The sequence below is a fragment of the Chiloscyllium plagiosum genome, unplaced genomic scaffold, assembly GCF_037043375.1.
Source record: "Chiloscyllium plagiosum isolate Xiang-an unplaced genomic scaffold, Cpla_swu_hap1 HiC_scaffold_44, whole genome shotgun sequence".
Taxonomy (NCBI): domain Eukaryota; kingdom Metazoa; phylum Chordata; class Chondrichthyes; order Orectolobiformes; family Hemiscylliidae; genus Chiloscyllium; species Chiloscyllium plagiosum.
In genome coordinates, this window is record NW_028270182.1 from 22434562 (window position 1) to 22449773 (window position 15212).

Below are 15212 nucleotides of genomic sequence, written 5' to 3' on the forward strand. Positions count from 1 at the left end.
AGGCCTCCCAACAGTGAGCATGAGGTGAAGAACAAATAGGTAAACAGATTTATGGAAAGATGTAGAGGCAATCGGTAGTGGTGATGGGAGACTTTAATTTTCCCAACATTGACTGGGGTACACTTGGTGTCAGAGGTCTGGATGGAGTAGCATTTGTATGAAGCATCCAGGAAAGGTTGAGAGCAGTATGTCAATAGTCTGAGGGAAGGGGCTTTTCAGTGAAAGGCAACATGGTTTTGTAGAGGGGAGATCGTGCCTTACCAACTTGATAGAGTTCTTCGAGGAAGTGACCAAGTTGATGTCATATACATGAATTTTAGTAAGGCCTTTAAGGTTCCCCATGGTAGACTAATGGAGAATGTGAAGTCACATGGTGTGCAGGGTGTTCTAGCTAGGGGAATAATGAAGTGGTTGAGCAACAGGAGACAGGCTGACAAGTGGCAAGTAATATTCAGGCCACACAAATGCCAGACCGTGACCATCACTAATAATGGAGAAAGGTGACCAATGGTGTTCCACAGGGGTCAGTGTTGGGGCCACTGTTATTTGAGATGTACATAAATGATCTGGAAGAGGGTGCTGTTGGTATGATCAGCAAGTTTGCAGATGACATCAAGATTGGAGTAGCAGAAAGCATACTGGACTGTTGAATACAGGAGGATGTAGATAGACTGGAGAGTTGGGTGGAAAAGTGGCAGATAGATTTCAATTCAAACAAATGAGGTGATGCATTTAGGCAAGACTAATTCTAGAGCAAGTTATACAATGAATGGAAGAGCCTGGGGAAAGGTTGAGCAGAGATCTGGGAGTGCAGGTCCACTAGCAGCTGAAAGTTACTGCACAAGTGGATAGTGGTCAAGTAGGCATATAGTATGTTGTCCTTCATTGGACAGGGTATGGAGTATAAGAGCTGGCAAGTCATGTTAAAATTATACAGGACATTGGTTCGGCCCCTTATTTAGAGAAGTTGAGTAGGTTAGGTTCCTTAAGAAAAAAGGAGGTTGAGGGGTGACCTGATTGAGGTTTACAAAATCATGAAGGGTATAGACAGGGTGGATAGAGATAAGCTTTTTCCCAGGATGAAGGATTCAATAACGAGGTCACGCTTTCAAGGTGAGGTGGAAAGTTTAAGGGGGATACATGCAGCAAGTACTTCACACAGAGGGTGGTGGGTGTTTGGAATGCATTGCCAGCAGACATAGTAGAGGCAGGCATGGTAGATTCATTTGAGATCTGTCTGGACAGATGCATGAGTAGGTGGGGAGCGGAGGGATACAAATGCTTAGGAATTGGGTGACAAGGTTAGACATAGATTTGGATTGGCTCAGGCTTGGAAGGTCAAGGGCTGTAAATTTTCTTTGTTCAGACACTCCAGCTGAGGTAGCATCCTGGTGAATCTCCTCTGCCCTCTAGTACAATCAATCTTTCTCGATCACATCCTGTGGTGTCTCGATATGGTCCTCCTATTGTGATCTAACAAATACAATTCACCTCTCTGCTCTGTATTCTACATCCCTGCTAAAGATAAATATCTCATATACTGCCTTAACCATCTTATGTAAGTGCCCTGCTATCTTGAGGGATCTATTGAAATGTATGCCAAGGTCCTTCTGATTTTTAAACTTTCCAGATTCTTACTATTAGTGTAATTGCTTGCCTCGTTAGTCTTCCCAATTTACCCATCTCTTCTGGAATAGCTCTTCATAGAAATATAAAACATGGAAACACCCTTTGGTCTGACTTGTCCATGTTGACCAGATTGAAATGTTTTTGGTAATGCCCTGCTCAGCTCACTAGTCTATTCAGTTTTATATTCATAGATTCAGAAAATAGTGTTAACATACTAATGTACACATGTGGCTCCCTTCAGCCTGTCTAAAGTTGCAACATTGGACTGCATGAATGTAGGCTCTGTAGTCTTTGCATGTATGAAGCTGTCCTTCAGTGTACTTTAAATACAAAGGGCTGGCTATAGCAATTCAAACCATTTGGTCAGTTCAAACTGCATTCAACTAGGGACTTCAGTCTACACATGAATATGAATATTGTATCAAACATCATTCATTAATGAGGGATAATGCAACTTGTAACTGTTTTTGTGCAGGGCTGGCTAGTTATTTTTGACCAGTGAGAAGGTTCACTTTGCCAAATCCTCTGCCAATCAACAATCTTACATTTCTAATCCACCTGTTCAGATGTTCACCTCTGGAGCAGGTGGGACCTTTGAATCCAGGCCCCTCAGTTCAGAGTTAGAAACACTACCACATCTGAGGGCCCCAAAAAGAATGCTTTGTCTATGGTAGTTAAATTGGGTCATGTTTGTTAGTGCAAGATGAAAAGTTTTTATTTTTCTGTAGCTGTGGACAACTGCCTCAACTGTAAAGCCTTCATCCTTGGTCTGCTGGACATGAGGACAATCACTTTTTGACTTTGCCTCAGGACTTTAGGCCATCAGCTGCAGGTGGTCTCTCTGGGGAATCAATGATGCAGAGAATAGCATGTTTAATCAACTGCTCACTTCACAAGAGCTATCCAGGCAGAAAATCATTTGGCACCATTTAAGCATCTGGATGAGCACTTCCTATGTAAAGACATAGGACATGGACCAAGTATAGGTAAATGGATTAGTATAGTTTAGTGGTTGGTCAGTATAAACAGTGGCTGACAGAATCCGTGTCATACAAGACTGTCAGGAATTCAGAAAGGTATTCACCTGGATTGTGGGGAGAATGGGGGACTTGCTTCCAGAGTCAAGGGGCATAGTATTGAAGGGAGTTTTGATAAACTAAAACAGCATACTGGGTGAGATGAGAGGTTGGGAGGATTATGCTGCAGAAGCACTGGCATGGACCCAGTTGTTCAATGGCTGTGTAGGCTATAATATTTTCCAAACTGATTTGAGGGCTAGGTGGATGGTGAGATTCCTTTGCCATCACAAGCAAACAAGCAGCTAAATATTAGCTGTTCGTGGGATCTTCCTGTACACCAGTTTGACCAACAAATTGAGTGATTTGCCTTGTCTAGCTCCTTTAACCACATGTGTATTAATACATAGTGAGAGCTCAGATATATAAATGAAACCATTTTAACACTCCCTTTTTATTTTGGCATGATCTTGTTTAAGGGTGAATCAATCTCATGATATGGTGATTCTGTTTGATTATATTTGGGTACTAAGTTACTTGAGAAAAATTTCAGGTCAGGCCTTACTCCGAGGACTTGAGTAATGTCTGTTTTGCAATCTTCCCTAAAAGGAACAGAAGGATACTCCAACTGACAGTTCAGTCTCTGGGACCTTAATTGAAGGAGCTTCAGAAACACTTCCTGTTCCTGTCCCAGGTCCAGTCACGGCTCTTCCAGAAATGCAGGTGACTAAAGAACTTACAGTTTCAACAGAGGCTGCCTCCACAGTAGTGAGCACAGAACCACAAAATGTCATGACCCAGGAGTCTACAGAAACTCAACTTCTCAATGTAAGCATCTTTTTGGGGTTGGCAATGTTTAAAGTTTAGTGTTTCTTCAGTACTGCCCGAGTGATAGCCAGTCACTGCAGCACAGCCATTCAGCCCATAGAGTGCCTGCTTTGTAGAGCCATTTAGTTTCCTCAGCTCCTGCAAATTTTTATTTCCTATCTCCTTTTGACATCGTTCATGGTCTGTTTCCAGCCCCTTCCTAGGCATTGAGTTCCAGATCATTTGCTGTAAAATTCCTTCGACCTCAATCATCCCCTTGCCATATCTTGGCTTAAATCTGTGATATTTGTACAATGAATGGGAACAGTTTTTTGTCTGGTTTATCCAAACTTGTCACTGCCTACACAGCCCCTCAATTTCTTTCACTCTGACTACAAGCTCAACTTCTCCAAAGCAACCTTGTCACTAAACCCAGCCATAACTTTTGTGTGGAAATGGGGCTCTTTGGCCTAACTCATCCATTCTTACAGACTCCTTCATTTCTAGATAATTCTAGGAAATCTTCTGTATCCTGGCAGACCTCAAATCTTAAGGTCTGACCAAATGTTGCAGTTGGGCCAAACCAAATCTTTATGGCCCAATGTAATGTTTGTTTTTGTCTCCTGAACCTAATACCTGAGGCTGATTCCATATGCATTGCTAACTCTGCTGTCCTTCAAACTTTGCATTTGAATGCTGACTGCAGAGTCCTAAACACTGGGCAAGGGATAATACAATTTTAAAGACTGTGTATTATCTGTTTGTCTTTTTTGGTCAAATGCAACACCCTCTCATAGCTCCTTAGGTCTCCCTGTGCATCTCTCCTGCCAGCTGTTGCTCCTGCTTTTCACAATCTTAAATACAAGATCTCCCTGCTCACTGTCTATCCAACAAAGCAAGCTGTTCAACAGTCCTTTTTTGAGCTGACACCACATTCAATACAATCACAGCTGATTATAAAGTTTCAGCATCGTATTCCTGCTTCCTCACCATACTACTACATTCCTTAAGCTGCAAGCACCGCATCCAGCTCCTTGAATTTATCTGGCCTGAACAGTTTCCTGTGGGAGAAAGCCACAAGTTCACAATTGAGTGAAATTCTTCCTCTTCTCAGTCCTAAATGGCTTACCTCTATTCTTAGACTGACCCATTGTTCTGGACTGCCACAACATCAGGAACATGTTTCTGCATCTAGCTTGTCTAGTGACATCAGGATTTTGAGACCCTTTTCTCTACCCCCCCATCTTTCTAAATGTTTCCTCATGTCAGTCTTGCCATGCCAGGAGACAGTCTGGTGAACCTTTGCTGGACTCCTCCAATAGCAAGAAGGTCCATTCTCAGACTAGGAGACCAAAACTGAATAAGCATTCAAGGTGTGGTCTCACCAAGGCCCTATATAACTGCAGCAAGACATCTGTATTCCATACTCCAAAACCTCTTACTATGAAAGCCAGCACACCATTAGCTTTCCTCTCTGCCTGCATGACAACCTTCAGCGACTGTTCCATCATGACACCTATCCTGCTAACTTTGCACTTCCTCAACTGGCCTCCCTTTGTGTTACTCCACCTCAAGGCCTGTCTGATCATGCCTGAATTTTAGAATGTATTGACTTTTTTGTACAAGTCAATCCACTTTTTTTCCTGTTTCTTTTGGCAGATGTCTCTTGGCAGATCTAATTGGAATGCTCAGCATAGCAATAGATTAGGTTAGATTCCATAGTGTGGAAGCAGGCCCAACAAGTCCACACTGACCCTCCGAAGAGCAACCCACCTAGACCCATTCCCCTACATTTACCCCTTCACCTAACACTATGGGAAATTTAGCATGGCCAATTCGCCTGACTTGCATATTTTTGGACTGTGGGAGGAAGCCACCTGGAGGAAACCCATGCAGACACTGGGAGAATGTGCAAACTCCACACGGATGGCTGCCGGAGGTGAGAATTGAACCCAGGTCTCTGGCACTGAGGCAGCAGTGCTAACCACTGCCACCATGCCACCCCATTATATTGAGGCTCATTTGCTTCATGCTTGTATCTCTACTCATGCCCCTTACTGGCATATCACTTCATTCCTTTCTCCCTCATGTCAGTCCTGCTTCCACTTCAAATGTGTTGACATTTGTCCCTCCCACTCCTGTCACAGATGTACAGCACAGACTGACCTTTTGATCCAACTCATCCGTGCTGACCAGAAATCCTAAATTAATCTAGTCCCATCTGCCAGCACTCAGTCCATATCCCTCTAAACACTTCCTATTCATATACCCATCCAGATGCCTTTTTGAATGTAGTAATTGTACCAGCCTCCACCACTTCCTCTGGCAGCTCATTCCATACACGTACCACCCTCTGAGTGAAAAAGCTGCCCCTTAGGTCTGCTGTGAGTTGAGTCACATTTTGGCGAAGGGAGTGCCACATACCCCCCACTTAGGGTAAAGAAATTTCTCCTGAATCCATGGGAGTTATTAGCTACTGTCTGACCCAATTCTGGTCTTCTCCTCCCCCACCCCCTTGTCTCAAGTGGAAACAGGGCAGATGTGAAGATATCACAACCACTTCATTTTAAAACATTAATCAACTCACACCAGTCTTTCCTCTTTGGAGAAAAAAGCCCATTGGTTTTAGTTTTTCCTGCTAGGATAATGTTAGAGCTGTTGAGAGATTGGATTTTAAAATATTTATTACATTGACATGAAACCATTCAGCCCATTTATTTGTCAAAATTCCTCATAATTGGATAGATCCCTGAAACTTTCTTTCCTAGTCCCCATCTAAACATCAGTGGAAAGTAATAACTGCAGATGCTGGAGATCAGTATATGCTGAAAAAGCGCAGCAGGTTCCTCAGCATCAGGAGCAGGAGAATCTATGTTCCCTGATCAATGGCTTATGCCTGAAATGTTGATTTGTTGCTCCTTGGATGCTGCTTGACCTGTGTACCACACAGTACCACACTCTTGACCCATCCAAAAATTGGACAGCCTTAAATTTGCATACCCCTTCCACCTCTGCTTTCATCACCACCCCCTCCCCCCCCACATCTCAGTTCCTCAAATGCTTATTTCTGCAGTCTCTTTTGACAGGAAGACTAGCAAGTTTCCTTTCTTGCAGAATCATTGATACAATGCAGGTGGAGGCCACTTGACTCATGGTCCCTTTCTGAACGTGTTTTCTCAACTTGACAAAGGTTGCAAACATGTACACCTTTCCATCTACAACCCCCAACCTTATGTTCAGAGTTTGGAAATGTTGGATATTGCAGGTGAGTTTAATTTCATTACTCTCCCTCTGCAGATAACAGATCCTGTGCCAGACCAGTTTGGCATAGCTCCCAGTATGAAAACAGATCAGGAGCAAAGCCATGCCTGAGATGAAGGTGCCCAGATTAAAATGGTAAGCCTGAGTGTTTGACAAGTCTTACAATAGGATCAACACAGTAGCTATTTATTTTGTCACATTACAGACCAGCTGTGAAATTAGTTTCTGCTGAACATGATCTGGATGGATCAGAAAATTTGATTTTTAAATATTGAAGTTTAAAGCTGCTGCTTTCAACACTTGCTCTAAACTCCATTCTCTGCTGGCCATTGAACCAGCACTTTCAGAACCTTGGTCCCTCAGCTGACTTTCACATTCAGACTGCAGCATTATGACCTCCATTACTGCTATGTCTCCCATCTCCCCCTTTCTGCGTCCATGTGTTGCTGAAAAGCTCATCTAGCTGCTTTATTCCAGTTGGGCTTCATTTTGTTTTCTTTTGCACTTCAATTTGTCTTAATTCCTCCTTATCCATGAGTCTCAGTCCATCCACAATGTGCTGCTGGCCTCTTTAATTTGCACCTCCTGTGGTCTCTTGACTCCAACCTACTTTGCAATCTCTTCCAACCTATCAAACTCTAGCTTCTTGTGCATCCCCCTGACTTCCATTGGTGACCACACCTCCAGCTACGAGGGACTTCAGAATTTCTTTTCCTTAGACATCTCCCATAAAACACTATCCTAGCTGCAGCAATTACCTCTTGTCCTAACTTTGTTTTGTCTGTCTGAATTGGATTCAGTGTATGTTGGTAAAGTTCTTGCTGTTAACAAAAAAACAACGCTGACTGACTTTTTTTTTCTGCTACAGGTTTTGCTAACTGCACTTGAAACTCTTAAGATTGTGGGTATAGGGTGAAACAAACTTGGACAGCCGTAATGTATGTTGTGACCCTGACTTTTGGGATATTTTCTTTCTGATTTAACAGCACTTGGATTTCTAAAATGTTTTTCCTTCCTTGGAAGACTTTGTATACATGACACTTTGTCCTGGACACTGCACAGTTTGCATGATTTGGATTTACTTTGTTCATGTGCTGATTTAGGGTGATGTGCAATAAAAAACTGCTTGCTAAAGATCAGCTGGTTTGCATCCTAGATCTGTTCATTTGGCTGTTTTAAACTGGTTGGACAGCAGGGTGGTACAGTAGCTCAGTGCCAGGGTTTGATTCCAGCCTCTGGCAACTGTCTGCGTGGGTTTGCTCTGGTTTCCTCCAACAATCCAAGGATGTGCAGGTTAGGGTGAATTGGCCACGCTAAATTGCCCACAGTGTTCAGGGATGTGTAGGTTAGGTGCATTAGTCAGGGGTAAATGTAGGATAGGGTATCCCCATAGTCTTGCAAATCTTTCAGCCTTCAAGTATTTATGGAGTCAAGCATACAGCATGGAAGTAGACCCTTTGGTCTAAGCAGTCCATGCTGACCATAATCCTGAACTAAACAATCCTACCTGTTTGTGCTTGGCCCATATCTTTCAACCTTTCCTATTTATGGACCTATCAAAATATCTGTTAAACACTGGTTCCCTTTTTTGAAAATTTACTGGTCAATTTAAATTCATTGGATAGTTTTGATGGAATAAGGTGAGCTGGGTGGCAGTCCTTGAACACACAGCCTTCAAAAGCAGTGTCATGCCTCATTGGGGTAAGATTGAAGTCCTGCTGTTCCTGGAGTCTTCATATCTGAATTTTGAAAGTGTACAGAATGCCTTCATTTAATGCTTCGATCCAGACTGGAGGAAGGCAAAGTTTCTCTATTTTTACAGTAATAGACTCTAGCAGTAGGTGAATTATTGGAACCATTGACACAATTCCAGAATTAAGCACTTTGCACAACAAATTAAATCTTTCTAGCAATTTTCTCCAGAATACTAGCAAATTCATCTGTTAATAAAATGTGTAACTTAGTGAGACAACTTTGTAACATTTTTCGTGAAACTTTCCAAAACGTTGGTTTGCATTTTAACATCTTAAGAGATAAGCAACTTTGCACAAGGAAATCCAGTTGTAACAAACCTCTCCAATGTTATAAATCACACATCGTTATAGTCCAACAGGTTTAACTCTCTCCAATGTTGGTATGTTCTTGATGTGGAGGTACCAGTGTTAGACTCGGGTGGACTAAGTCAGAAGTCACAAAACACAGGTTATAGTCCAACAGGTTAATTTGAAATTTCAAGCTTTCAAAGTGCTGTTTCTTCATCGGGTAGAGTTCATGATTGTTTGTAAATGTCAATAAAATGTGTAAGATAGAGATAACTAACTCCAAGGAAATCTCAATTTCTGGCACACTTAATGGTTAGGTGGATGTGTAACTAGGTGAGATAAACCACTTTGTGTAGAAATGGAAATTTGCAACATATGCTAACATTTGAGGTTTAAGGTAAACTTTGTTGAATTAAGCAAGTATACCAGAAAATTAAGTTCCACCAATTCTCTTTAGTATATTCTTAACATCTGTAGACTACCAAAATGCATAACTTGGTGACATAAGCAAGTTGGGGGAGAAAGTGAGGTCTGCAGATGCTGGAGATCAAAGTTGAAACTTTATTGCTGGAACAGCACAGCAGGTCAGGCAGCATCCAGGGAACAGGAGATTCGACGTTTCGGGCACAGGCCCTTCAGGAATGAGCAGAGAGTGTTCAGCAGGAGAAGATAAAAGGTAGGGAGGAGGGACTTGGAGGAGGGGCGTTGGAAATGTGATAGGTGGAAAGAGGTCAAGGTGAGGGTGATAGGTCGGAGTAGGATGGAGGCGGAGAGATCAAGAAGAAGACTGCAGGTCAGGAAGGCGGTGCCGGGCTGGAGGGATTCGGCTGAGACAAGGTGGGGGGAGGGGGATGAAGAAACTGGTGAAGTCCAAGTTCATCCCCTGTGGTTGGAGGGTTCCCAGTCGGAACCACTTGCGCCCACACCTCCCCCCTCACTTCTCTCCAAGGCCCCAAAGGAAACTTCCATATCCGCCACAGATTCACCTGCACCTCCACCCACATCATCTACTGCATCCGCTGCAGCCGGTGTGGCCTCCTCTATATTGGGGAGACAGGCCGCCTACTTGCGGAGCGATTCAGAGAGCACCTCTGGGCCACCCGGACGAACCAACCCAACCACCCTGTAGCACAGCATTTCAACTCCCCCTCCCACTCCACCGAGGATATGCAGGTCATTAGACTCATCCACCACCAAACCACAACAATGCGACGGTCGGAGGAGGAGCATGTTATCTTCTGACTGGGAACCCTCCAACCACAGGGGATGAACTTGGACTTCACCAGTTTCTTCATCCCCCCCCCCCCTCCCCTCACCTTGTCTCAGCCGAATCCCTCCAGCCCGGCACCGCCTTCCTGACCTGCAGTCGTCTTCTTGACCTCTCTGCCTCCATCCTACTCCGACCTATCACCCTCACCTTGACCTCTTTCCACCTATCACATTTCCAATGCCCCTCCTCCAAGTCCCTCCTCCCTACCTTTTATCTTCTCCTGCTGAACACTCTCTGCTCATTCCTGAAGAAGGGCCTGTGCCCGAAACGTCGAATCTCCTGTTCCCTGGATGCTGCCTGACCTGCTGTGCTGTTCCAGCAATAAAGTTTCGACATAAGCAAGTTGTGCAACTGAATCAACACTTTCAGCAATCCTGACTTTGTCAGCATCACACTTCAATAATTCTCCCAAAGGTGGCCATCTTCAAGTCTGTTATAAAAATGTATAACTGAGATAAGCAACTTTAATCAGCAAATCAAAAGTTCCTGCTATCATTAAGAGTGTACTAGCATTTTGTTAATCTGATGTGATTTCTAAAGTGAGCTACACAACTTTGTGCAACAAAATCAATCTAGTAGTCATTCCCTCCATGCTGATATACTCTTAATCTGCATGTGACTAAAGTATGTAACTCAGTGAGATAAGCAGCTGTCTGCAAGTAAAACCAGTTCCAGCTCCAAAATGCAGGTGTTCTTAAAATCACTTTGCAAGTTACTAAAATGCATAACTTGATATAAGCAAGTTATACACATTCAAAACAACATTTCCAACAAAGCAAAATGTTGACATATTCTTAAATCTGTTACTAAACCATGGTTAAATAAACATGTTTTAACAAAATATTTAGAAATCCTCAAACGGTTGCAGAATCTTAGTCAGTAGATGTTACTCAAATGAACTTGTGTTAAGCAACTTTGAGCTAGAAAATAAAGTTCTAGCAATCCCCTCCAACATGCTTGCATATTGAGTACAGGAGCAGGCTTGTCAGCCCACCTTAAGTATCCTTTTCCAACTGCAAGTAAATCCTGTTCCTCTGAATCTTCTCCCTGAATTTCCCTAAAATTGACTTAAGGCTCATTGACCTAAAATTTCCTGGATTATCCCTGTGGTCCTCACCAGAAGCCAGTGTTCTGGTAGCTTGCCAGCTACTAAAAAGGGTGTGAAGATCTGTTGAGGCCTTGGCGATCTTTTCTAATTTCCTTCAGTATTCTGGGATAGATTCCCATCAGGCCCTGGGGATTTATCTACTGTAATGTTTCAGGTTACCCAACACCAGCACCACCACCTTTAATATCTACATGCTTTAAAAATATCAACAAATGCTGCTTTAAACTTGGCATCATCCATGTTTCTCCTTTGTGAATACTAATGCAAAGTACTCAAGGTGTTCAACTACTTCCTCTGGTTCCATATGTAAATTCCCTCCTTGTACTTGATTGGACATAGCTTTTTCCCAGTTACCCTTGTGCTCTGTATATATAAATACCTTGTGATTCTACTTGCCAAGGACATTTATGACCTTCTATCCTTCCTATTTTCTTTACATTCTTTCTTGTTTCCTTTATACTCAAAGGCTGCCTTTGATTTGTTTCTTAAATCTAACATTTTTCCTTTTCCTTTAAACTTAGAATGTTTCTCATCATCCAAGGCGCTCAAATCTTGCCATCCTCTCCTTTCTTCCACACAGGAACATGCTGGTTATAAACTCTGGTCAACTGACCTTTAAAAGACATGCACATGTTGGATGTGGATTTACCTTCAAACTGATTACCCACCCCCATAAAATATTTTTCAGTTCCAAGCTAATACTGCTGTTAGCCTTGCTCCAATTGAGCATTTTCACCCAAGGGCCAGTCTTATCCTTTTTCCATAACTATCTGAAAACTAATGGAATTATGATCACTGTTCCAAAATTCACCCCCCAGTGCAACTTCACTCGCCTGGTTAGGCTCATTCTCCAATACCAGGTCTTCTACAGCCTTTCCTGAGTTTGACTATCTACATTTCGATTCAAGAATCCCTCCTGGATGCACCTCGAATTCTAAGCTCTTGCTGCTAAGGGAACCCCAGGCAACATTTTGGGAAATTAAAATCACCCACAACTACAACTGTGGTGTTTAACATTTTTCCATGGTCTGCTTACATATCTGTTCCTTTAAATCCTGCTGGTTATTGGGAGGCCTATAGTTTAACTCCATAGTGACTGCATAGTTCTTACTGCTAAGTTCTACTGATATTTCCCCACATCACTCCAAGACGTCCATCCTTTGTACAGCTGTGACATTCTCCTTAATCAGTATTGCAACTCCCTGATAATAGCATGTGGCACATGGGGTAATCCCAAGATTACAAATTGATCAGTCCGATTTTTCAATTTCCCACCTAACACCCTAAATTCCCTTTGCAGTGCCTTATCTCCTTTTTCTGCCTTTGTTGGTAGTACCAATATGGACCATGACCTCTGACTGCTTACCCTCCTCCTTCAGAATATCCTGTGCAGGCTCAGACATATTTGACCCTGACACCAGGGAGGCAACACCATCCTGGATTCTCACTTGTTGGCCTTGTGGTGGGTCTCTGCCTGGTCTCTGTGGCTCACAGTGGATCTTGGCCTCATGTCTCTGGCTCTCAGTCTGGTCCCTCAGTGGCTCATGGTGGGTCTCAGACTGGCCTCTTGGTGGCTTGTGACGTCTTGGCCTGGTCTCTTGGCAGTTTGTGGCAGCGTCTCAGCTCAGTGTGGTTCCTGCCTGGGCATGTTCCTGATGCACTGAAGGAGATTGGAGAGGTAGCAGCTTCAGCAACAGCTATAGCATCATAGCCCAAAGTGGAACAGTGGTGAGGAAGCTCCCCAGCTATCTGCGGTGGAAGTGTCGAACAGGTAGCTGAGGCCTCCTGGAGTCTGAGCTAAGCAGAGGACTCAGACTGTTGAACTTTTAACTTTTTTAAATTTTCCAAGTTTAAATTAAAATAGACTTTAAAGTCAACCATTATCTTATTTCTTTGGTTGCGTTGTCTGCTTGTTTGGGTTTGTTTGAGAAATTTGGTGGATTGTATTTATTGGGTGCCTGTTTTCTTAAACATTGTATAGATATTTTTGTTCTGCTTTTTGTAGTTCTTAGGTGCTGCTGTGTGATGTGGCTTGTTGAAATGTCTTGATGCAGCTCCATTTGTGGGTGTTGGGATGATTGCTTCTCTGATTAAGTATTTGGTCCATGTGGTGGTGTTTCTGTAGATACTGGTTTGAAGATCTCTAACTATGTTCAACTGTCATGTCGAGGAATGGAAGTATGTTCTCTTGCCTATCAGGATATTGTTGATGTAGTGTGTTTTTGTTCCATTTTTGTGATGACAAAGGTGTCATCTACGTAGCAGACCCAAAGTTTGGGTTGGATAGATGGGAGGGCAGCTTGTTCAAGTCTCTGCATTACTGCTTCTGCTATGAGCCCTGATATTGGGGATCCTATAGGTGTTCCGTTGACTTGTTTGGAGATTTTGTTATTGGATGTGAAGTAGGTGGTGAAACACAGGTCCACTAGCTTGAGGATGTTGTCTTTGCGGATGAAGTTGGTGCTGTCTGGTGCTTGTGGTCCTGGTTTTCCTAGTAGTGATGCCAGTGTTTCTTTGGCCAGGCCAATGTGAAAAGGGCTGTAATGTCAAAGGAGACTGTTATTTTGTCCTCTTCTGTCTTGGTGTCTTTGGTGTTCAGGAATTCTTGGGTGGAGTGAATGGAGTGATGTGAATCTTCAATTAGGTGTTTTAGGTTTCTTTGGCTAGTCTATGTTGGTGTATCAGGTAGGGAGACGGGTGGAGTGGTGGTGGTGGTGGGGGGGGAGGAAAGGAGAGAAATGCAGTGCCCTGGTTGGTATCCATAGAAGTGTGGTGTGTTGGATCCATCTGGTTTCATGTTTTTGAAAGTTCAATTCTCCTGATTTTTTAAAGTGCTGTTAAAAAGGCTGAGATTCTGTTTAATAGCTGTGGGGCTGGGTCCATTGCTACCTGCTGGTAAATGTCAGTATCTGCAAGCAGAGCATTTGTCTTTTTGAGTCTGATTTGTTTTACAAGGTGAAAGTGAGCACTTGATGCTGGAGATTAGAGTTGACTGGTGCTGGAAAAGCACAGCAGGTCAAGCAACATCTGAGCAGGAGAATCAATGTTTTGGGCAAAAGCCCTTTTTTAAATGACTTTTTAAAAAAAAATCTTTTCAAAATAATGGTCGTATGTCCCTTGTCTGCAGGTAATTGTTTTCAACAGAATATATCACACTGCTGCACCCAAGAACTACTAATAGCAGAAGAAAAATATCTATCTATACAATGTTTTCAAGAAAAATGGCTACCCAATAAACTCAATCTGCTGATTTTCCTCAAACCCAAACAAGCAGACACTATACAACCAAAACTATAGTCATGTTACCTTTACATCAGACTTATCAGCAATGACTTTTAGACTACTCAAACCCCTTGGCATCATGGTAGCCCACAAACCTACATCCTTAGGTGAAACAGACATGCATAAGAATTCTTAGACATGGTATTCTAAGCAGAACTCCATAAATAAACACCAATTTCAACCCTATCTACCTCCACCTATAAATAGAGGTGGGACATACCACCAGCCCTTCACCAGAGACATTCGCTGATGATACCTAGTATGGTGACAATGTCTGAAAACAAACCTTTGAGCTCTGCAAGCTAATTTATATATTATTATTTTATTACCTTAATCTACTTAATACATTTGTTCATACATGTATTAATTCAAACCACTTTACATATATGCAAATTACTACCTGCATGCTGGGACTGTGGACAGCTGGCATTTGGAGGTTAAGCTCAGATTCCACAGTCCTGGTCTAATGGACCCCAGTTTGATGATAAATGTCCACAGCCCTGGTCTCAAATTCATTCCAACCGGCAAAGTCCAATGAGTAGAACAAAGTCCCTTGATATTAATGCTATTCTGGTTATGTGCTGTCACTTTCGTACTTTTCCAGTGCTGTACTTGCAACATTGTTTAAATTCTTATATTTAGCAAAAGAACTGAGTCAACTCTTACAAACAATAATATGCATTTATTGAATGCAATTAATATTAGAACAATTATTATAAACAAACATTACAAACTATCTTATTCTTTAACTTAGCCTTGTATGATTGTATACCATCACACTTGAACTTGGTCAGGCA

The 15212-nt window shown here is 42.6% G+C and overlaps 1 protein-coding gene across 4 annotated transcripts in view; it reads left to right on the top strand.

Annotated features, from left to right (window-relative positions):
• The window catches only part of LOC122548361 (Y-box-binding protein 1-like), a 30671-nt gene extending 22817 nt beyond the window's left edge, over positions 1 to 7854 (top strand). For 3 of the 4 annotated variants that reach the window (XM_043686912.2, XM_087982819.1, XM_043686911.2), the window contains 3 exons: positions 3255 to 3473; positions 6750 to 6848; positions 7582 to 7854. In XM_043686912.2, the coding sequence (XP_043542847.1) occupies positions 3255 to 3473; positions 6750 to 6824 (294 nt within the window). In that variant the 3' untranslated portion in view covers positions 6825 to 6848; positions 7582 to 7854. The remainder of the gene's footprint in view (positions 1 to 3254; positions 3474 to 6749; positions 6849 to 7581) is intronic. The other variant, XM_087982818.1, reaches the window with a different exon arrangement.
• Positions 7855 to 15212: the final 7358 nt, after the last annotated feature.